The sequence below is a fragment of the Paramisgurnus dabryanus genome, chromosome 10 (assembly GCF_030506205.2).
Source record: "Paramisgurnus dabryanus chromosome 10, PD_genome_1.1, whole genome shotgun sequence".
Taxonomy (NCBI): Eukaryota; Metazoa; Chordata; class Actinopteri; order Cypriniformes; family Cobitidae; genus Paramisgurnus; species Paramisgurnus dabryanus.
The window spans coordinates 5,520,161-5,542,180 of record NC_133346.1 but is presented as its reverse complement, the minus strand read 5'-3'; the positions used below and the strand labels follow the sequence as shown (position 1 = coordinate 5,542,180).

Sequence of the window (22,020 nt, the reverse complement as noted above, 5' to 3'; positions counted from 1 at the left end):
TCTACAAAGATATAGGACTTCCTTCTTTCAATGATGCAAAATGATGATTTTTACATCATTGAAAGAAGGAAGTTCAACACTGAAATCCATATTTCTCCCGTCTCAGGGGAAACAGAGGGAATGATGCATGTTTCTAACTATACAAAGCTTAATGCAAATAGGTGAAGTGTCCCTTTAACCACACTGACCCTCTTGCTTATTTGTAGTAATACTGTGGCTGTACAAATGTTAACTTTATTAGTCCAACGAAACAAACATGGTTACTACACTTTTACTCTAGTAATAGCATGGCTCATGTTCATCTGGGTATTTTTGAGTTACATAAATATAAAATTAAGTATAAAATATGTTAAACAATAGTTATACTAAAAACTTTAAATATTTTGACCATCAAATAAGTAGCTTCAGTTACACACATTGCACATGAACGTCAGAACCAGCCGCCTCACAAACGACCTGCGTTTGGTTCTACGATGACGCTCTGCTTCACTCCTCAACTTGGTAGAACACAATGTAAAATGTATTGTGAAAAGAAACAATGAGTAAAAAAGATGGGAATATTAAATAAAATTATATTGGACATAAGTTATAAGAATTAATGAAATATTGTTAACAGTCGTGGTGTGCGTAACTAGGCAACCACGTTTTTGTTCAAGTTGCATGACGTCATCGAAGTATGTCCCAGAACGTGCATACTCTTTTGCTAAACACTCAAAAGTATGTACGTTTTCCTCACAAAAACAGTACAGTACATACTTTTAGGTGGTAGTATAAGTAGGCGAATTGGGACTCAGCAATTGTGTCAGATGAGAGAGACATACAAAATGTGCAGAGCAGTGGGCCTCCAGGAATGGAGTTGAGAACCACTGCACTACAGTAGGCTACAAAATTTTCTTCTGACAGTAAGAGAAAAAGACCAAAAGCACAGATCACTGGGCCCTATGTAAAGTAGCTGTGTTACAAATAACCATATCACCTCTTAGTTTGTGCCCAGCTTACACCTAAATATTTTTTTTAAAAGTTGAACTCATTATGCAGCATCAGAGAGGGTGGTGAATGGGTTGAGTCAGTCTGATTCAGATACTTTATAAATGAAAGAACAGTAAGGAGATCAGATCAAACTCCTATCAGAATGAGACTTTACTCATGGCCTATAAGACAGAAGATCATGAGACTCAATACTGCTTTCCTGCCATTAACTCATCGTGCATCAAGACAAAACGCTCCAGACATGAATACAATATCATGTATGTGTTTTTTTCTTTGCTGTCAGTATGGACTGTGTTTCTGAATCTGCTGGTGATCATCTCCATCTCTCACTTCAAGAAGCTTCACACTCCAACCAACATGCTCATTCTCTCTCTGGCTGTGACCGACCTGCTCGTAGGACTTATTGTCATGCCCTTGGAGGCAATTAGGTTAATTGATACATGTTGGTACTTTGGAGACATTTTCTGTAAACTGTTTTTAATAATCATGGGATTGCTCCTCTCTGCATCTCTAAGTAATTTAGTTTTAATAGCTGTTGACCGTTATGTGGCTGTGTGTCACCCTCTGCTGTACCCACATAAAATAACAACGACTAGAACAATAATTATGATCTGTGTTTCCTGGTTCTGCACTTCAGCTTATAACATTTCAGCTGTTATTACTACCTCACAAAGTAAATACAAATGTTATGGAGAATGCACATTTATGTATACTTTTGTCTGGAAAATTATTGACATGTTCCTGTTTTTCCTGCTTCCTTGTACCATCATTATAACTTTATATTTGAGAATCTTCTATGTCGCACATCATCAAGTGAAAGTTATAAACTCTCTGATGAGGAGTGGAAAACATCTAACAGAAGGTTCAGTGAGGAGGAAATCTGAGAGCAAAGCCGCTCTGACATTAGGAATCATTATGACAGTTTATCTGTTTTGCTGGATTCCCTTTTATAGTTTATCTCTAACACCAATCACAAGCAAGACTTCTGTTATAGCCTATTTTATGTTATGGATGTTGTATATTAATTCAGGTCTGAATCCTCTCATCTATGCTATATTTTACCCCTGGTTTAGAACGTCAGTTAAACACATATTAAATCTATCCAAAATATTTAAGCCAACATAACTTCTGCTGGTCTTGTTCATTATAATAACAATTAAGGCTCTGGATTTACTAGCATTGTTTAAATCGGTCAATGGGGTTCAACACAAGATATTACGCTTACATTTGGCAGGGATTAAAAGAGTGGTTTTCCATAATACAAATAAAGCCATCAGGGTGCTCTGTAAGCTCCTGTATAGCTCAGTGGTAGAACATTGCTTTAGCAATGCATAAGGTCATGGGTTTGAACCAAGAGAACACACATACTGATAATAATGTATAATGTACTCTGTAATGCTCTGTAAGTTACTTTGGATAAAAGCGTCTGCCAACTGTTGAAATGTTTATGGAAACTGCAGGCCAAATAAATTATAGGCTACATGTGTTAATGTGTATATACTAATAAAAACAACATAAGTACTCAGATTTTTAGTCTTAAATCCACCAGAACCAACATTACAGTTGGATGTATACATGAAACAAACAAACAAACAAACATGTACACTTGCTACTTAGGCACAACAATACCATTCTATAAAAATGTCTTATGTCTCGTCTTGAGTAGTAACTGAATTTGTCAGGACAGATGTCTCAATAGGAGAAAGCTGATTTTAATGTTACATTTAATTGGAAATGTGAGTTATTTTATGTGCAAAATGGGCCATAACACTGACCGGCATGAAGAGCACCTATTGCATCAGTCTGTCAATCTACTTACATGCGAGTTTGTTTCACACTTTTAATGATGCTTTGGTGGAGGACCCTCAAGACCCTGCACACATTTTGAAAAGCAAAGCATAACAAATATAATTGGCCTTCAGAGTTTACTGTAATTGATTTCTCAGATGGTTCATTTCTGTATTGATCCTGTCAGTATCCAAGGGGTCAAATGAGCAAAGATATTGTTACTTTGTCTTTGATGAATCAGCCCCCTTTACCTTTCTTTCTAAGATGACAATTTTTATTATTGAGATCAAAATCCAGCCTTATTGCGTTCATAAAAATTAAGAATTTCATTTGATATCCGATTGACTATATGTATAAAATAATAAGCATTAAACATTAATAATAAAGTAGAAAATGAGTCATTACTCTATGTTCCAGAATTAACATTGTATGTAGGTCAACAAATTGCTTATCCCTGGCATGAAAAGATAAAAAAGTGTGTAATTTCTGTGTTAATGTTATATTTAATGTTGTCAACCTTTCTGTGAACACCTGACGACACATGCTTGCAGAAAATACACTGAATCTGTATTTCCACTGGCCTAAAGTAGACAACATTCACAATACCTGAATTATAAAGTTATGAAATTTGGCACACATATAGAGGACTTTCTCAGCAGTTACTATACTGTAGCAACAGTGGAGTCTCTAACCCAAACCCTTTAGCGCCACCAACAGTTGTTCATGTTCATGCTCATAACTGCTGACTCGGAAGTACTAGAAACAAATTTAGAACAATTTCATATACTGGATCCTTGGCTCATGGCAATTCTAATGAATCTTTCAGCCATTTTGAAATTTCCTAACAACATAGTTTTTCAAACTCTTTCTAGAGTGTTTTTCCAATTTGCATGACCTTTGGTATGTGCTGTACAGGGTAAAAATACAATAAGTATACATACAATAATACAGTAGTAAAACATAGAAACATCGTGACTGGTCGCTGCTCTTGTGGCAGACCTCGCTACCCTCCGTGTACTACGCTCAATGTTTTTGTTATTTTTAGATGCTACACGCAAAATTAGACGCATAGTTTGCTACTTCTAAACGCTACAATGGACATCAATAAGTGCTTATTGTTGCTGTTCTGCATATACCTACTGCAGTCTTTGGACTACTGTGAGTGCTCGGCTCTGAGAGTTTGTTACTCAGTTGCGGTGCTAAGAGAGATTGGAGTTTCCCTGGAACAACGAAGGAGTACGACGAGTAACTTGGCAGAGTTACAGGAAATCCCGAAAGAGATAAGAAGGCGCAGAAGAGGTAAATCTGGGGGAGTTTTAAAGAGACTTAAATCACGGAAATGCCGGCCGTATATTCCATCTTTGATTATGGGCAATGTACAGTCGATCGGGAAGAAAATGGAGGAATTGAGAGCAAATGTCGTGTTTCTGCACGAATTCAGATCCATAAGTTTGATGGCATTTACGGAAACATGGCTTGCGAGTCACCACACTGATGAATTAGTTGAGGTCAATGGATTTAAAGGGGACAGAACAGCGGATTCGGGAAAGCAATGTGGGGTGGACTTATGGTTTATGTGAATGAGGATTACTGCCACCCAAACAACATGTCTATCAGATCACACACGTGCTCTACAAACGCCGAAATATTGACTGTTAACATACGCCCATATTACATTCCCCGTGAATTTTCACAAGTGATTCTGGTAGCGGTGTATGTGCCGCACAAGAATGCCTCTAAGGAGGCGGCTGAGGAAATACAGGAGGATGTGCACAGGATTGAATCGGCGTTTCCGGATGCGTTTGTTATGATAACTGGGGACTTCAATCATTGTGCAATAAAGACCAGTGGCTCACATTATTATCAACACGTTAAATGTAACACCAGGGGGGATACAATCCTCGACCAGTGCTACACTAAAGTCAAGGATGCGTATGTGTCTCGAAAACTGCCAGGCTTAGGCAAAGCCGACCATAATTTGGTGTTGCTATGCCCCAAATATATCCCCTTGGTACAAAGACAGAAAGTCAGAACAGTCACCGTTAAAAAGATAACAAATGACGTGATTGATAGTCTGCAGGATGTATTTGAAAGAACGGACTGGGCGGTTTTTGAGAACACTGCAAAGGACATTAATGAATTTACTGAGTCTGTTTGCGGATACATTAATTTCTGTACTGATGTTGCTGCTCCACAGAAAAGGGTTAAGTTGTATGCAAATTGTAAACCCTGGATGAATGATGAGATTAGAAGATTAATAAGGGAAAAGAGAAAAATCTTTGCTAGGGGGGATAAAGAGTCACTGAAAAGGGTCCATAAAGAACTGAGAAAGGAAATTAATAAGGAGAAATATAGGTATAAATGTGAAGTAGAGAACCATTTTAAAGAGAATGATATGAAGAAGGTGTGGGAAGGTATGAAGTTAATGAGTGGATACGTAGGTAAAGGGAAGCCTGATAGAAGTCAACTAAATGGCTCCATGGAATATGCAAATGAATTAAATAGTTTTTATAACAGATTTGATAAAATTGACTTCTCTAATGAAAAAACTGCTCTTAGAGAGCAGTTGATTAACAGTACAGACAGAGAAGATGCACTCCAAACTAATGAGCATGAGGTATTTGATATGTTTAGGAAGTTAAAGACTACAAAAGCTTCCGGTCCTGATGGGCTTACACCTAAGGTACTGAAAGGTTGTGCTTTCCAGTTAGCCAGCATTTTCACTACTTTGTTTAATTATTGTTTTTCTTTCAATGTTTTGCCTGATCTATGGAAGGAATCTTGTATCATACCGGTACCTAAAAAGAAAGTAATGGAGGGTATGAATGATTTGAGACCGGTGGCCCTCACCTCGGTCACTATGAAAGTGTGTGAAAAAATAGTTTTAAATAACTTAAAGCCATATGTGGAGAAATATCTTGATCCCTGTCAGTTTGCATACCAGAAAGGTAGGGGGGCAGAAGATGCTATTGTTTATAAACTTGACTCTATTTATACACACCTGGACAATAGCGGGTGCTGTGTTAAAATTTTATATTATGATTTTAGTTCGGCTTTCAATACTATTCAACCACATATTATGGTTGAAAAGCTGATAAATATGAAGGTACCAGGGGCTTTTAGTTTGTTCATTTTAAATTTTTTAGAGAATAGAACTCAATCTGTCAAACTGAACTAGAGCATAATGTCAGGAAAAATTATTACAAATACAGGTTCTCCACAAGGTACAGTCTTATCACCGTTTTTATTTACCATTTATACAGCAGATTATCGACCACAGCATTTAAATTGTCAAGTAGTGAAATTTGCAGACGACACTGCTTTAATTGGTCTAATTGAACAGGGTAATGATAGCCACTACAGAAAAGAGATAAAAGCCTTTGTTGAGTACTGTGACAGTCACTTTTTGGAGCTCAATGTTAAGAAAACAAAAGAGTTAGTGATTGATTTTAGAAGAAATAAGATAGAAACTGAGGCAGTGGAAATTAAAGGGGCAATTGTAGAAAGAGTGAACACATATAGATACTTGGGTGTGGTTTTTAATGATAAGCTGACATGGACTGATCATATTTCATCACTGGTGGACAAATTGAGTCCACGCATGTATTGTTTGAGGAAGTTGCAGTCTTTTAATGTTAATTCTGATGTAATGAAAATGTTTGCTATGTCTGTTATATGTAGTGTGTGGAGCTACTGTGTTGTAGGATGGGGTGGGAATGTAGGGGTCACTGAGAAGAAGAGGATTGATAAACTGAACAAAAGGGTTGGAAAAATGGTTGGGTTGACAATTACAATTGATACAGTATACTATGACCGCCTGGAGAAAATGGCAGCTAAGATTATGCAGGACTCCTGTCACCCTCTTTATGCTTGTTTGGACAACAAGGTCATGGAGCGTAGTGGGCGGTTAAGACCACCAGTGGCACGCACTAAGCGGTATGCCTGCTCTTTTATACCACAAGTAGTTAGGCAGCATAATGAGCATTTTAAACGTACATTTGTAGAGTTTTCGTAGTTGTATGCGTGTGTATTTAATGTTTTAGCTTATTATATTTTAGTGCTATTTGTTTGTATGAGCATGACGGTGTGTGTAAGCACTGTAATTTCCATTTGTATGGATGAAATAAATTTGACTCTCTTGACTCTCTAGAATAATACATCAAGGTTCAATTAAAAGCTGAGCAAAAATCTGAAGACACCCAGAAAAATTGTCAACCATTTAGGCCAGCGACACCTAGTGGTCAAGAGATGTAAGGAAATTTTTAAATATGGTTTTAGTATTTGATTAAATTGCCATACTGTCATAAGGCTTCACACTATTGATTCTTTGGCTTATGCGGAGTACGATGGTACTAAATATGTCATAGTCAAACCTACTTCCGGTCCGCCATTTTGAATCTTATTATGAACTTAGGCCATGTCCCAATATCCGCACTTCCGCCCTTGTGCCCCTCAATGCGCGTTCTCGCTTAGGGGTGCAAGACCGTAGGGTGTCCCGATCCTCTAATGATGTTCTCCAGGGGTGATCATAAGGGCAATTAATGCACCCCTTTTGCAAGTGCGCGTCAGACCGCACTTTGCAATAGGCTATTACCCAGAATCCTTGAGTGTTGTGATGTTTCGAACAGCTAACCAACCTTCTGCTGGTCTCTGTTGCAAAAGCAAATAACATCTTCTATAGTCTTAATCTATATAAGACTATATAGTCACATCACTCATTTATGTAGCATATATCGCTTTAATGATTACATGGTGGTTAAAAGATAAATGGACGGATAACCTCATGAGCAGGGTAGAATAATTCATTTCAAAGCTTGTCATTTTATTAAGACAAACATTTAAGATGTTCTTAAGTAAATATTTGAGAATTGCTTCTTATAATTTATCTAAAGAACTTTCTTCTTTTTGTCTTAAGAATGTTTTCGTGAATCCAGCCCCAGATCACAACAGAAGTGACGTAGGTAGTGAAGTGTTCAAAACTGTCCCAATTCTGCTCTTCACAGCTTCGGGCCCTTGCACACTTACTCTGCTAAGGTCACTTTCAACAAGTGTCCACTTAGAGGAAGACCTTAGGGTGTAGTGTGAATATTGTGACAGGGCCTCACTTTTTGCACTCCTCCTAGAGGTTTTTTTTTGGCTTGAATTTGGTAAGGCAGCGTTGACCCTGGAGTGCTGATGTCCTGCAGATTTTAGCTCCAACCCTGATAAAATCTTGCCTTCCTGTAGTTTTCAGGTGATTCTTTAGACCTTGATTAGTTGTTCAGATGTGCTTGATTAGAGCTGGAGCTAAACTCTGCAGGACAACGGCCCTCCAGAACTGATGTTGCCTACACCTGATCTAGAGACACTCGCTTTTTGATAGACCAATCCGTTCTCGTTTATCGCCACATCATATTTGGTGCTTAGCATCCCGAAAATGATTTGAGTCTGTATCTTTGCAAAACATCTCAGTTACGACTGTAATCACGGTTCTGTCACGGAGTGACTTTGTAAGGGCGGAACCGAAAGTGCTGGAGAGAAGTTCCGCCCAGACTATGATGTTCAAACACCCGTCACTTCCGGAAACCCCGGGCAACCGAAATTCGAGTGCTATTGGCAACAGGTGCGCCACCGAGCGTTGCGATCGCTGATTGGGTTTGGGAGAAGAGAGGAGGCCCATAAAAAGGGCTTGGTAGGAAACGGAAAGTTTTTGTGTTGTCTCGGGAGTCGTTTTTCGGGGGGTCCTGTTTCCACCGCTCACCCTGGGCGGCCGCGGGGATGCGGTGAGAGTGGGACGCCCCACGACGAACGCCCGAACGCCGCAGCTGTGTGCAACGCCAAGGGCGGATAGAACGTAAAACCTTCTAAGAAGGTGTCGGAAGGCTCCGTTGATCCGGCGATCGCCAGGAAGCAAAGCGGAAAGAGCACAGGGCTGGAGAAGACGTGAGTGGAAGTTGATTTCCAACAGATACTGCAGGTGAGACGGAGCGGTTGGGGCGATTGGAGAGAAAGAGAGACCGATGTGTTGTGGATTTGGAGACTTGCAAAGTGAACTTGAGGATTGGGCATGCATGAATATACAGGTTTGTAAATGGAAAATTACTTTGGATGAAGAGTTTTATTGATCTGTGTTACCTTTGTGAAGAGATCGCCTGCACTGAAGAGCTGTTGGAGATACGGTGTAAAGAGGCAGGAAAAGAGGATATTGTCCTTCTGGCTGTGTTTATGTTGGTAGCTGAAAGGAAGGAGAGGAGAATAGCATCAACGGAATTGTGAGTACGCTGAGTTGCCATCATGTCTGTATGTCTTAACTGAATATGGAAAACCAGTACTTCTCTGAGTTGTGAAACAGTGTGTAAGCGGCCCCACCATGGGAAGGATTTGTGGGCGAGCCGGAACCAGTTAAATTGGGAGGACGTTATCTCGTCGTGACTGCGACGTTTACTTTGGGCCACTCGCTGTGCCAGCGATTTCGATTTTCCACCGGGACGAATCCCCGGTCCAAGCATAGAGTGCTGACCTTATTTCACTGGAGTGTGTGGAGTGCAGTGGGTGAGTCTGTCTTTGACGTGTGTACACCTGAAGATTGCAGTGTTGTGCCATGTCCCTGTTGTCTGCATTCACTTTTTAGGTCGAGAAGGAAATCCTGTAAAAGAGAACGCGCGCTGCGCTGGCAGTGACCATCTTTTCTATGTATGCCCGCTTATAACGCCTGACCCCTTTTTCCCCACCTGGAGGTGGCGAGGCAACAACAACAAGTAAGGAACAGTGTGAATATTGTAGGAAAAGATGTTGACGGAGGGAAGCATTGACTGCTGTATGAAACAATAGCTGTGTGGCCTCTGTGTATGTTTACCTACTGTGGAGTGATTTTAGAAGTTCTCCCCTGTCTAGATCTCTTGTCCTGCTGGTTGAAAGAGAGGAGAGGGAAGCGTTCGACTCCGTCACTCTTCTGTACACGTACCTGGTGTAAACAACTACCTGAACTCACCCATTGTGGTGACAGCGGCCGTGGCCTTGTTAGGTCCAACGAGCAGCAGTTTCCGATTCATACCCCCATCTGCCCTTGTACGAAGCCAAGAGGTGGTGTATCTTTCCCCCTGTATTCACTAAAGTCAAGAACATTTGTGAAGAAATGCTGTGAGTCTGTCTGCTACTAGCTCTGCAGGTTTCAGCCGAAGGCTCTGTGTCATCGTGGGAGTATTCCTTACGGAGAAAGGTGACCGGGTTGAACGTGGTCCGAGAAGTCTGCCCTGATGAAGAAGTTGCAAGTGCGGGGTTAAACACATCCTCTCCAGTCTCCCAAGCTCCAAAGAGGCCAAAGCCTGTCGTCCACCCCCTTGAGGGTCTGTGAGTTAAATTAATTCAGTGTCTTTGTGTACTCCCTGTATGCCCAAAGTGAAGATCCAGTCACCCTTCTGCACACGTACCTGTATGCCCAAGCTAAAAGCTACTTCCCTTGAATATGCCCCTGTATGTCCAGAGTGAAGACCCAGTTACCTTTCTGCACACGTACCTGTACGCCCAAGCTACAAGCTACTTACCTGGGATACCTACTTGTATGTCCACAGCGAAGACCCACTCACCTTTCTGTTTATACATTGGGGCCGAGAACTAAATACTAACCATCTCTGCGTCCTTAGGAAGTTCAGTTGGCCTTGGAACCTCTATCTGCCCATCGTCTAGGCGCCTCCAAGCGGGACCCCCCGGAAGCGGACGCCTCGACACAAGGTACTTACCTCAGTCCAACGTGTTAATTACCGTGTGTCAGGAAATGAACTTCGGAGTCAAGTGCAAGTTAACAATATTTATTTAGAAAAGGAGATAGAGAGTTGGAGAGCAAAGTCACTGGTAGATCCACACACGGCACACACCTGTTGACTCACTCTGGTGATAACACTACTGTGGGAATGAAGCACTCCCACAGTAGGAGAGAGTGAGTCGGCGCTACACAATAATCCAGAACAGATCCGAAGGGAGAGAGAGAGCCACCCACACGCTCCGTCGAGAACACCAGCACTGTCACCACACGCAACAGAGAGATGAAACACGCCGCCCTGAAGGTGGATGACAGGCGGAGATGGAAGATGGAAAATCCAAGTTCTCAGACGGGTAATCCACTGTGAAATCCTGATGTTGAAGAGCCACCCGGAAACCACTGGTCACCGCCTAAAAACGAAGCGAACCAGCGGTTCCGAGAAACAACAGTCGTTAGAGTCAATATAATCCACAATGGTAAATAGGTGTACTCCACTCACGGGTGATGATGCAAACCGGAGAGAGAGAGAGACAGCTGGTATACCGCCTTGAAACGAAGCGAACCAGCTGTACCGAGAGACAAACAAAGTCAATAAGATCCAGTACTCCACAAGCGAGCGGTCCGGGTGAAGACGAGTCCCCGAATGCCGAAAACCAAACCTGGGGTAACAAGAGGAAGAGACAGAGAGCTGACTGACAAGACAAGGCAGGGCAGCAGGACTGTGATAAAACAATGAGCGCGCAACGAAGGACAGGACTACGTGCAATATAAAGGAAAAGGTAAACGAGACACCACCGGTGAACAATTACCGAAACAAGGGGGCGGAGTAAGTGAACACACGAGGAACCGGCACCACAGGTAAACAACACAGATCACACAGCCATCGATCACCCAGTAGTCATGACAGTAGCCCCCCCTCCACGACCGGCACCAGACGGACCTGGAGACTCACCCTGTCGCCAACGGAGGTCCTCGATCAGCCCAGGATCCAGCAAATCCCGACCCGGAACCCAGCTCCTCTCATCAGGACCGTATCCTTCCCAATCCACTAAATACTGAAATCCTCTGCCCCTGCCCCTGCGGCAGGAGTCTAGTAACCTCTTAACAGTATAGACAGGGGCACCATCCACTAGACGAGGGGCGGGGGGATTAGGGGCAGAGACAGGAGGGTTATAGCGAGCAAACATCACAGGTTTAACCTTGGATACATGAAAAACAGGGTGAACCCGACCAAGAGAAAGGGGTAACTTAAGCTTTATTGTCACCGGATTAATGACCTTAGAAATACTGTATGGCCCAATGAATCTCGGAGCCAGCTTACGAGAAGGCTCACGGAGAGACAGATCCTTGGTAGAAAGCCATACCTTTTGACCACAAACGTAACGGGGTGGAGGTCGCCGATGACGATCAGCTGCAGCTTTGGTTCGTCTGGAATTAGATGATAACAGTGTCTTAGCTCTCCTCCAGGTGCGTCTGCACCTGCGTACGAAAGCTAACGCAGACGGAACCGCTGCCTCGGGCTCCTGTGATGGAAACAGGGGAGGTTGATAACCGATGGAAAGTTCAAACGGGGATAAATTGGTAGACGTAACGGGAAGAGAATTATGAGAATACTCAACCCACGGGAGCTGATCGCACCAGGAATTCGGATATTGTGACGACAGACAGCGGAGCGTTCTACCGAGATCCTGATTAGCCCGTTCGCATTGCCCATTGGTCTGCGGGTGATAACCAGAAGACAAGCTGGCCGTGGCGCCAATTTGTCTACAAAACTCCTGCCAAAAACGAGAGATGAACTGAGGACCCCTATCTGACACTACGTCAGTCGGAATACCATGTAACCGAAAGACGTGATTAATCAAAACCTGAGCCATCTCTTTTGCAGAAGGTAGCTTGGGCAGGGGAATGAAATGAACCGCCTTCGAAAAACGATCCACCACAGTTAGAACAACAGTGTTACCATTAGATGCCGGTAAGCCAGTGACAAAATCAAGGGCTATATGAGACCAGGGGCGCGAGGGCACGGGCAAAGATTTAAGCAGACCAGCGGGTGGTAAATTAGATGCTTTATTACGAGCACAAACTGAACAGGCTAGTACAAACTGTCTGACGTCAGTGGACATAGAAGGCCATCAAGATTTTTATGATCCGTCCAGACCAGAAAGGGCTCCGAGGTTCCCTCCAACCAGTGACGCCATTCACCCAAAGCGAGTCTAACCGCCAACAGCTCCCGATTCCCTATGTCGTAATTACGTTCTGCTGGGTTTAACCGGTGAGAGAAAAAAGCACACGGATGTACTTTCCCATCAATAGACGATCGCTGTGATAAAACGGCGCCTACCCCGACATCAGATGCATCCACTTCCACTATAAATTGTTTAGCCGGATCGGGAATAGAGAGGACAGGCGCAGAGATGAACCGGGACTTTAACACATCAAAGGCCTCCTGAGCCTCTCTATTCCAACGGAAACATACGTTAGGTGAAGTGAGAGCAGTAAGGGGCTTAGCGATCTGACCAAAGTTTCTGATGAAACGCCGATAAAAATTGGCAAACCCCAGAAATCGCTGAAGCTCCTTCCGAGTGTCGGGTACTGGCCAATCGGCAACCGTCTTAACCTTAGCGGGATCGGGACGAATTTCTCCCTCTGCAATAACAAAACCCAGAAACGAAACCGACTTCCTGTGGAACTCGCACTTCTCCGCCTTAACGAATAGCTGATTCTCTAAAAGCCGTTGTAAAACCATGCGAACGTGCTGAGTGTGTATCTGCATGGTGGGAGAAAAGATGAGAATGTCATCGAGATACACAAAGACAAATCTGTTAATCATGTCACCCAGCACTTCATTGACCATGGTCTGGAAGACAGCTGGAGCGTTACAAAGACCGAACGGCAGAACGGAATATTCCCAGTGTCCTGAGGGTGTATTAAAGGCTGTCTTCCACTCATCGCCCTCTCTAATACGTACCAAGTGATAAGCGTTGCGCAGATCTAGCTTGGTAAATACGCGCGCTCCCTGTAATAACTCGAATGCTGATGACATTAATGGCAAGGGGTACTTATTCTTAACAGTAATGTCATTCAGCCCTCGATAATCAATGCACGGACGAAGAGACCCGTCTTTCTTCTTTACAAAGAAAAATCCAGCACCAGCTGGAGACGAGGAGCGGCGAATGAGACCGGCTTTAAGAGCGTCATTGATGTATTTATCCATAGCCTCTCTTTCTGGTTTAGCTAGGGAAAATATGCGACCCTTAGGCGGAGAAGTGTTGGGAAGTAGTTTGATCTCGCAATCATACGACCGATGAGGAGGCAGAGAAGTGGCCCGGGACTTACTGAAAACATGATACAGATCCGAGAACTCCGCCGGGACCCCTGAGAGATCGACAGCCGGAACCTGCGAGACAGAACAAGAGACAAGAGAAGGAGCAGGACCAAGACAAGAAACATAACACGAAGACTTCCAAGATAACACAACATTGTTCTGCCAATCAACGTGAGGATTATGTTTGGATAACCAGTCATGACCTAATATGACTGGTGATTGAGAATCCTCTAAGATGTAAAACTCGATTTCCTCACGATGATTGCCAGAAACAAACAAACTCACAGGGGGTGTACGGTGCGTGATCACAGCCATATGCTGGCCCTTCAATGTCCAGGCAGACAAAGGAGAGGAGAGAGGAATGAATGGAATACCCCAGGACTTGGCCAACCCAGCATCCAAAAGACACGCCTCCGCACCGGAATCCAGCAACGCCTGTGACGGGAAAGAGTTAATAATGACAGGTAATGTGGTGCTGCTTACGTGAGATTTAAATGACGATGTGCCCACCGAGACTCCCAGGTTCATCGGCGGGCGTGAGCTTTTACCGGACAGGTGGCCGCCAGATGCCCCGGCTTGCCACAATATAAGCAGAGGTCATTAAACAGCCGACGATTTCTCTCACCAGCAGAGATACGAAACTTGCCCAGCTGCATAGGCTCCTCGGAGGGCGTCTCTGAAGCGATCTCCCCTGGTTCCGACATCAGCTGGCGAAATGAGCGACGCAGATCTCTCTGCCGATGGCGAGACTCAACCCTCAGAGCCAGATCGATGGCAGCTTCCAGGGACGTGGGTGGCTCCCTCAGTGCAATCTCATCTTGAATGCCCGGTGTGAGACCCTCGAGGAATTGCGCTCTTAATGCCGCGTCGTTCCAGTTGCAGCAAATAGCGAGCGTCTTAAATCTTATAGCAAAGTCTGTAACAGAGTCATTACGTTGCCGTAATCTCACCAACTCAGCCGCTGCCATGTCCCCCTTGAGTGAGCGATCAAACAACTTTAACATCTCCTCCTCAAGAGCCTCGAATGAAAATGTAAATGGAGTTTTAGCCCCCCAGGCGGCCATTCCCCAGTCTCTCGCTCTTCCCGTGAGTAACGTCAGAACATAGGCCACCTTGGAAGTGGATGAAGAAAATCGACGGGGTTGGAGCGCAAAGACGAGAGAGCACTGTTGTAAAAAGGATCTGCAGGTGTTGGGGTCGCCATTGTAGGTGGGGGGTGTTGCCGTGTGTGGCTCCCGTTCAATCGAAACGGCTCCTCCAGATGAGGCTGGGGCTTCATGGTGAGGAGTCACTTGGTCCAAGCGATTGCTGAGCTCTTTAAGTTGCTCAGACAAGATGCTGAAATCTCTGGCAGCAGCAGATAATAACGACGAATGTTGGTCGATGTCCGCCCCCTGCTGGTGAAGGGCGGTCTGCACCTCCAGACTCTCTAAACTTGCTGACTCCATTCGTGGCGCGCTCATCTGTCAGGAAATGAACTTCGGAGTCAAGTGCAAGTTAACAATATTTATTTAGAAAAGGAGATAGAGAGCTGGAGATCAAAGTCACTGGTAGATCCACACACGGCACACACCCGTTGACTCACTCTGGTGATAACACTACTGTGGGAATGAAGCACTCCCACAGTAGGAGAGAGTGAGTCGGCGCTACACAATAATCCAGTACAGATCCGAAGGGAGAGAGAGAGCCACCCACGCGCTCCGTCGAGAACACCAGCACCGTCACCACACGCAACAGAGGGATGAAACACGCCGCCCTGAAGGTGGATGACAGGCGGAGATGGAAGATGGAAAATCCAAGTTCTCAGACGGGTAATCCACTGTGAAATCTTGATGTTGAAGAGCCACCCGGAAACCACTGGTCACCGCCTAAAAACGAAGCGAACCAGCGGTTCCGAGAAACAACAGTCGTTAGAGTCAATATAATCCACAATGGTAAATAGGTGTACTCCACTCACGGGTGATGATGCAAACCGGAGAGAGAGACAGCTGGTATACCGCTTTGAAACGAAGCAAACCAGCTGTACCGAGAGACAAACAAAGTCAATAAGATCCAGTACTCCACAAGCGAGCGGTCCGGGTGAAGACGAGTCCCCGAACGCCGAAAACCAAACCTGGGGTAACAAGAGGAAGAGACAGAGAGCGACTGACAAGACAAGGCAGGGCAGCAGGACTGTGATAAAACAATGAGCGCGCAACGAAGGACAGGACTACGTGCAATATAAAGGAAAAGGTAAACGAGACACCACCGGTGAACAATTACCGAAACAAGGGGGCGGAGTAAGTGAACACACGAGGAACCGGCACCACAGGTAAACAACACACACACACAGATCACACAGCCATCGATCACCCAGTAGTAATGACACCGTTTCTCTCTCTTTGCCTCAGGAAGGAGGAAAGGCGCCACAGGAAAACAACCAGAAACACAGAACCCAGTGTTAGTTGGAATCAGCGCTTAAAGTCACGTGAGGGAAAGGCGCATCCTCTCTGAAGACCTACCTGAGGAATCCCCGTGACGAAGTTCGAGCATTCCCGGCTCAATACTCTCTGGTTCAAGAGTTTGGTTTTAGATTCCCCTCTCTTACCTACCTTTTAATTAATTTAAATAAAGTTTGTTTTAAAGTTTACTTACGCTCTGGTGTGTCTGGTCATTGGGGTGTTCTTGGGACCTCCTCAAGGTGAAAACTAGGGAGGGGCGAGACTCATGACATCTGTGGTCCGCTCCGACCTGTGACAGTTCCCTAATGAAGAGAATGAGACATTGTGTCGATGAGGACAGAAGTGATTTTGCTCCTGAGAGCCAATCTACTCTGACCGATATGTGAAACGCCAATGAAATTGCGCAAATGGAATTTCCATGTAAATCAACACTCATGTTGAAGGCTCACACTGCTGGGGGTCAAGCCACTTCTGCCCTACACGCCATGGCCATCCTGCAGGTACATCAAGGCACTAAGCCGCTCCCCTCAAGGGGAGAAGACCCAACCAACCCCACGACAGATGGCTCATCCTCTTCTCTATTCGAAACAGTAACAGTGAGACAATCCGAGGGCGGAAACAACGCTTCCTGTCCCGAACACACAAGTATAAGCAAGTGTGACACTTGTGGAGAATGGTGGCACTTGCAAAGGATGAACCAACATGGGAAACAGACTCTGTGACTCCTGTGCTTGCAATGAAAGATGAAAGCCGCGACCACAATGTTTTTAGAGGAATGTTCTCGCAATGAGAACACGTCCCCTCAATGAACGCAGCCTCGGCGGGCTGGCGCCTAAAGCACTCGAGGCAGCGATCGTGCCAGTCAACAGGAGAGAGAAACCTGACACATCCAAGGACACAGAGATGGAAAGCCATCCTTAAAAGGGGCACTCCCTTAGTGAGAAAATCATTTGTTTATGTAAGCTCTGGCTAAACTGCTGAAGTGCCCAGGGGATGAAATTACTAACAGTAAGACAGATCCGCTGTCGTGCCATCACGCTAACAGTTAAAGTTTTCAGTAGAGCAACCAGGATGGCTCTTCTAGTGACTGGTGAGTAGACCAGCAAGCTCCAAAGAACATAGCTACTGAATAATGGCACACCATCTCCTTTTACACCCATATGTACAGGGCGGAGATTTGCAGGCAAATACCATTGTAGAATTTCATTGGTGTTTCACATATCAGTCAGAGTAGATTCACTCTCAAAAGCAAAACCCGTTGTCATCGACACAACATAGAGTGAACGACTTTTTAAGTAACAAGACAGTAGCTACGTTTACATGCACACATTTTGCCTCCATCGGAATGAAATCCCTCGGATTGATAAATCCTATCAGTGTTTACATAAACACTTAATAATGTGATCACATTGATGTGCATGTTTATATGGCCCTGTCTCAAATGGCACACTTCATGTGGACTTGCGGTCTCGTGGCCTTAAATTGTGCTTGCTCGCTCAGTCTACAACTCCGTAGGGTGTCCAATCTGTCATTTTTACACTCATCAGCACCCCCTTTCACCCATGATGCGATCTTTGGCGAAGGCCGCACTGTTGCAGGCTTCACGGACTTAACAAACCCAGAAGTCTTTGCGATGGGTGGAGTTCACACTGATGGGCAACTTCTCTTCATATTTCCGGTGTGACGCTCAAGTCTGTCTCAAAATGCGGCTCTGGTGCACCCTCATGGACTTGCGTCAAGGGTCCCTAAAGTCTGCACTACATGATGTTATCAAAGTGTTGACTCTTGAGGAACTCCACAAGTCCGGAGTGTGCCTTTTGGGAAAGGGCCTGTGACACAAGCATTACATCAGATGTGATCATTTGACATGCGTATAGTTAATATATAATATAGTTTTGCACTGTTTCAAGAAACGCATACAAATCATCCTCCTAAAATCGCTGTGCATATATTTTAGATCATAATTAATAAACGACAAGCCCACAAAGCTTTGTTGGTTATCAAACAGCAGCAAAAACACCCATTCACGTGTGCCCAGCTTATGTTACATCATGCGGTGCTACAGAGATTGTCCACGGAAGTGAGTCCAAATACACACGTTTGTGGATCCGAGTATAAATCATGGACTGACCGGACAACACTGTCTCGTATCACTTTACAGGGAATTGGAAGGAGAATAGGGACATTTTAAGACTGAAAAGACAATCACTTCATGAGACTTTCTTCAACAAAACAAACTTGAGTTCTTTGCGTCACAGGTCATAACACAAATTCTACGTCATTGCACGTGTGCATATGCTCCACACTCCAGTCCTGTAGGTGGGGGAAATGCACCTTTCAGTGGGTTTGCCAACCACCATTAAAAAAGAAACGAAGAAGAACATTGCACATGCGCAGAGCATCCCAGTTTCAGTTATCCATCCGATCAAGTGTTTGCATGTCTTTTTGAGAGGATTACAAAAGGTATAAAACCACCTTTTGGCTTGGCTCTTTTTTATCTGATTGAGATGTTTACATGGAGCAATTTTATTCAGATTGAACATTTAAACCGATTACAAATGTCCATGTAAACGCATCTAGTCATGTAAAAAATATAAGGTTGGATTTGGTGATTTACTATACACACCCAACTTTTCACAAATTCAGAGAAGACCTTCTTCTAACAGTTAAAGAAATAGATCAAAAGCACAGATCACTGGGCCTTGTGTAAAGTAGCTGTGTTACAAATAACCATACCACCTGTTAGTTTGTGCCCCGCTTAGACCTATTTTTTTACATTTTAATATTAATAAGTTGAAATCATTATGCAGCATCAGAGTGGGTGGTGAATGGGTTGAGTCAGTTTGATTCAGATACTGTATAAATGAAAGAACAGTAAAGAGATCAGATCAAACTCCTATCAGGAGGCAAATTTACTCATGGCCTATAAGACAGAAGATCATGAGACTCAATACTGCTTTCCTGACATTAACTCATCATGCATCAAGCCAAAACGCTCCACACATGAATACAATATCATGTATGTGTTTTTTTCATTGCTGTCAGTATGGACTGTGTTTATGAATCTGCTGGTGATCATCTCCATCTCTCACTTCAAGAAGCTTCACACTCCAACCAACATACTCATTCTCTCTCTGGCTGTGTCCGACCTTCTCGTAGGACTTATTGTCATGCCCTTGGAGGCAATTAGGCTGATTGATACATGTTGGTACTTTGGAGAGACTATCTGTACAATGTTTTTAATAACCATAGGAGTGCTCCTTTCTACATCACTGAGTAATTTAGTTTTTATAGCTGTTGACCGTTATGTGGCTGTGTGTCACCCTTTACTGTACCCACAGAAAATAACAACGACAAGAACAATAATTATTATCTGTGTTTCCTGGTTCTGGTATTCAGCTTATAACATTTCAGTTATTATAACTACCTTACAAACAAATTCCACATGTAAAGGAGAGTGTACAGGTGTATATATGCTTACTTTTGACTGGAAAATCACTAACCTGTTTGTGTCTTTTCTGTTTCCTTGTACTGTCATTATAACTTTATATTTGAGAATATTTTATGTCGCGCATCATCAAGTGAAAGTTATAAACTCTCTGATGAGGAGTGGAAAACATCTAACAGAAGGTTCAGTGAGGAGGAAATCTGAGAGTAAAGCCGCTCTGACATTAGGAATCATTGTGACGGTTTATCTGTTTTGCTGGATTCCCTTATTTAGTTTATCTCTAACACCAAACACAAGACTGACTTCTGTTATAGCCTATTTTATGTTATGGATGGTGTATATTAATTCAGCTCTGAATCCTCTCATCTATGCTATATTTTACCCCTGGTTTAGAAAGTCAGTTAAACACATCCTAAATCTATCCAAAATATTTAAGCCAGCATAACTTTATGGTCTTGTTCATTATAAAAATAATTATGGTTTTGGATTTACTAGCATTGATCAAATCAGGTCATGTGGTTCAAGACAAAATATTATGCTTCCATTTGTCAGGGCTTAAAAGAGTGGTTTGCCATATTACTAATAAACCCATCAAGGTGCTCCTTAGGCTCCTGTATAGTTCATTGGTAGAACATTGCTTCAGCAATGCATAAGGTCATGGGTTTGAACTAAGGAAACACACATACTGATAATAATGTATAATGTACCTTGTACTGCAATGTAAGTTTCTTTGGATTAAAGCTTCTGCCAACTGTGGAAATGTTTGGAAATGCAGCTCTGGAAACTGCAGGCCAAATATATAAATCAGAGGCTACATGTGTAAATGTGTATACTAATAAAATCAACATAAGTTCTCAGATTTTTAGACTTCAATCCATCAGAATCAGCATTGCAGTTAAATGTATACATGAAACAAACAAATATGCACACTTACTACTCAGGCACAACGGTACTATTCTATGAAAATAGGAGAAACCTGATTGTAATGTTAAATTTAATTGGAAATATGAGTTATTTTTATGTGCACAATGTGACATGACACTGACCCGCATGAAATTAAAACACCTATTGCATCAGTCTGTCAATCTACTTACATGTGAGTTTGTTTCACACTTTTAATGATGCTTTGGTGGAGGACACTCAAGACCCTGCACACATTTTGAAAAGCAAAGCATAACAAATATAATTGGCCTTCAGAGTATACTGTAATTGATTTCTCAGATGGTTCATTTCTGGCTTGATCCTGTCAGTATCCAAGAGGTCAAATGAGCAAAGATATTGTTACTGTGTCTATAATGAATAAGCCCCCTTTACCTTTCTTTCTAAGATGACAATTTTTATTATTGAGATCAAAATCCAGCCTTATTTCGCTCATGAAATTAAGAATTTAATTTGATATGCGATTGACTACATGTATAAAATAATAAGCATTAAACATTAATAATAGAAGTAGAAAATGAGTCATTACTGTATGTTCCAGAATGAACATTATATGTAGGTCAACAAATTCCTTATCCCTGGCATAAAAAGATAAAAAAGTGTGTAGTTTCTGTGTAAATGTTATATTTAGTTGTCAACCTTTCTGTGAACACCTGACACATGCTTGCAGAAAATACACTGAATCTGTATTTCCACTTGCTTAAAGTAGACAAATTTCACAATACCTGAATTATAAAGTTATGAAATTTTGCACACATATAGAGGACTGTCTCAGCAGTTACTATACATAGCAACAGTGGAGTCTGTAACCCAAACCCTTTAGCGCCACCAACAGTTGTTCATGTTCATGCTCATAACTGCTGACTCGAAAGTACTAGAAACAAATTGGGACAGGGCCTTACTTTTCACACTCCTCCTAGAGGTTCTTTTTTGGCTTGAATTTGGTAAGGCAACGTTGACGCTGGAGTGCTGATATGCTGCAGATTTTAGCTCCAACCCTGATAAAATCTTGCCTTCCTGTAGTTTTCAGGTGATTCTTTGGACCTTGATTAGTTGTTCAGATGTGCTTGATTAGAGCTGGAGCTAAACTCTGCAGGACAAACGGCACTCCATAACTGACGTTGCCTACCCCTGATCTAGAGATACTCGTTTTTTGATAGATCAATCCGTTCTCGTATATTGCCACGTCATATTTGGTGCTAAGCATGCCAAATTTGATTAGAGTCTGTATCTTTGCAAAACCTCTCAGTTGCGACTGTAATCACGGTTCCCTAATGGAGAGAATGAGACATTGTGTCGATGACGACAGTAGTGGTTTTGCTCCTTAGAGCCAATCTACTCTGACCTATAT

The 22,020-nt window shown here is 43.0% G+C and overlaps 2 protein-coding genes across 2 annotated transcripts; both read left to right on the top strand.

Moving 5' to 3' along the window:
* The first annotated feature begins 1,146 nt into the window (after positions 1-1,146).
* Positions 1,147-10,245, top strand: LOC135746787 (trace amine-associated receptor 13c-like). Its single transcript, XM_073815977.1, has 7 exons — positions 1,147-2,086; positions 8,281-8,380; positions 8,841-9,029; positions 9,652-9,717; positions 9,764-9,825; positions 9,918-10,103; positions 10,157-10,245. The coding sequence occupies exons 1-7, from the start codon at positions 1,147-1,149 to the stop codon at positions 10,243-10,245; spliced, it is 1,632 nt and encodes a 543-aa protein (XP_073672078.1).
* Positions 10,246-19,200: 8,955 nt separating this feature from the next.
* LOC135739009 (trace amine-associated receptor 13c-like) lies at positions 19,201-20,175 on the top strand. Its single transcript, XM_065257258.1, has one exon. It carries the CDS (start codon positions 19,201-19,203, stop codon positions 20,173-20,175), a length of 975 nt encoding a protein of 324 aa, XP_065113330.1.
* The last annotated feature ends 1,845 nt before the right edge of the window (positions 20,176-22,020 follow it).

Bases quoted from the DNA above. Each gene is read 5' to 3' on its own strand.
- LOC135739009 (XM_065257258.1), top strand. From the start codon at position 19,201: ATGGCCTATAAGACAGAAGATCATGAGACTCAATACTGCTTTCCTGAC.
- LOC135746787 (XM_073815977.1), top strand. From the start codon at position 1,147: ATGGCCTATAAGACAGAAGATCATGAGACTCAATACTGCTTTCCTGCC. The intron at 2,087-8,280 runs ATCTATCCAAAA...TAAGGGCGGAAC, and splicing joins GTCAGTTAAACACATATTAA to CGAAAGTGCTGGAGAGAAGT. The intron at 8,381-8,840 runs GTGCGCCACCGA...ATGAATATACAG, and splicing joins TCGAGTGCTATTGGCAACAG to GTTTGTAAATGGAAAATTAC.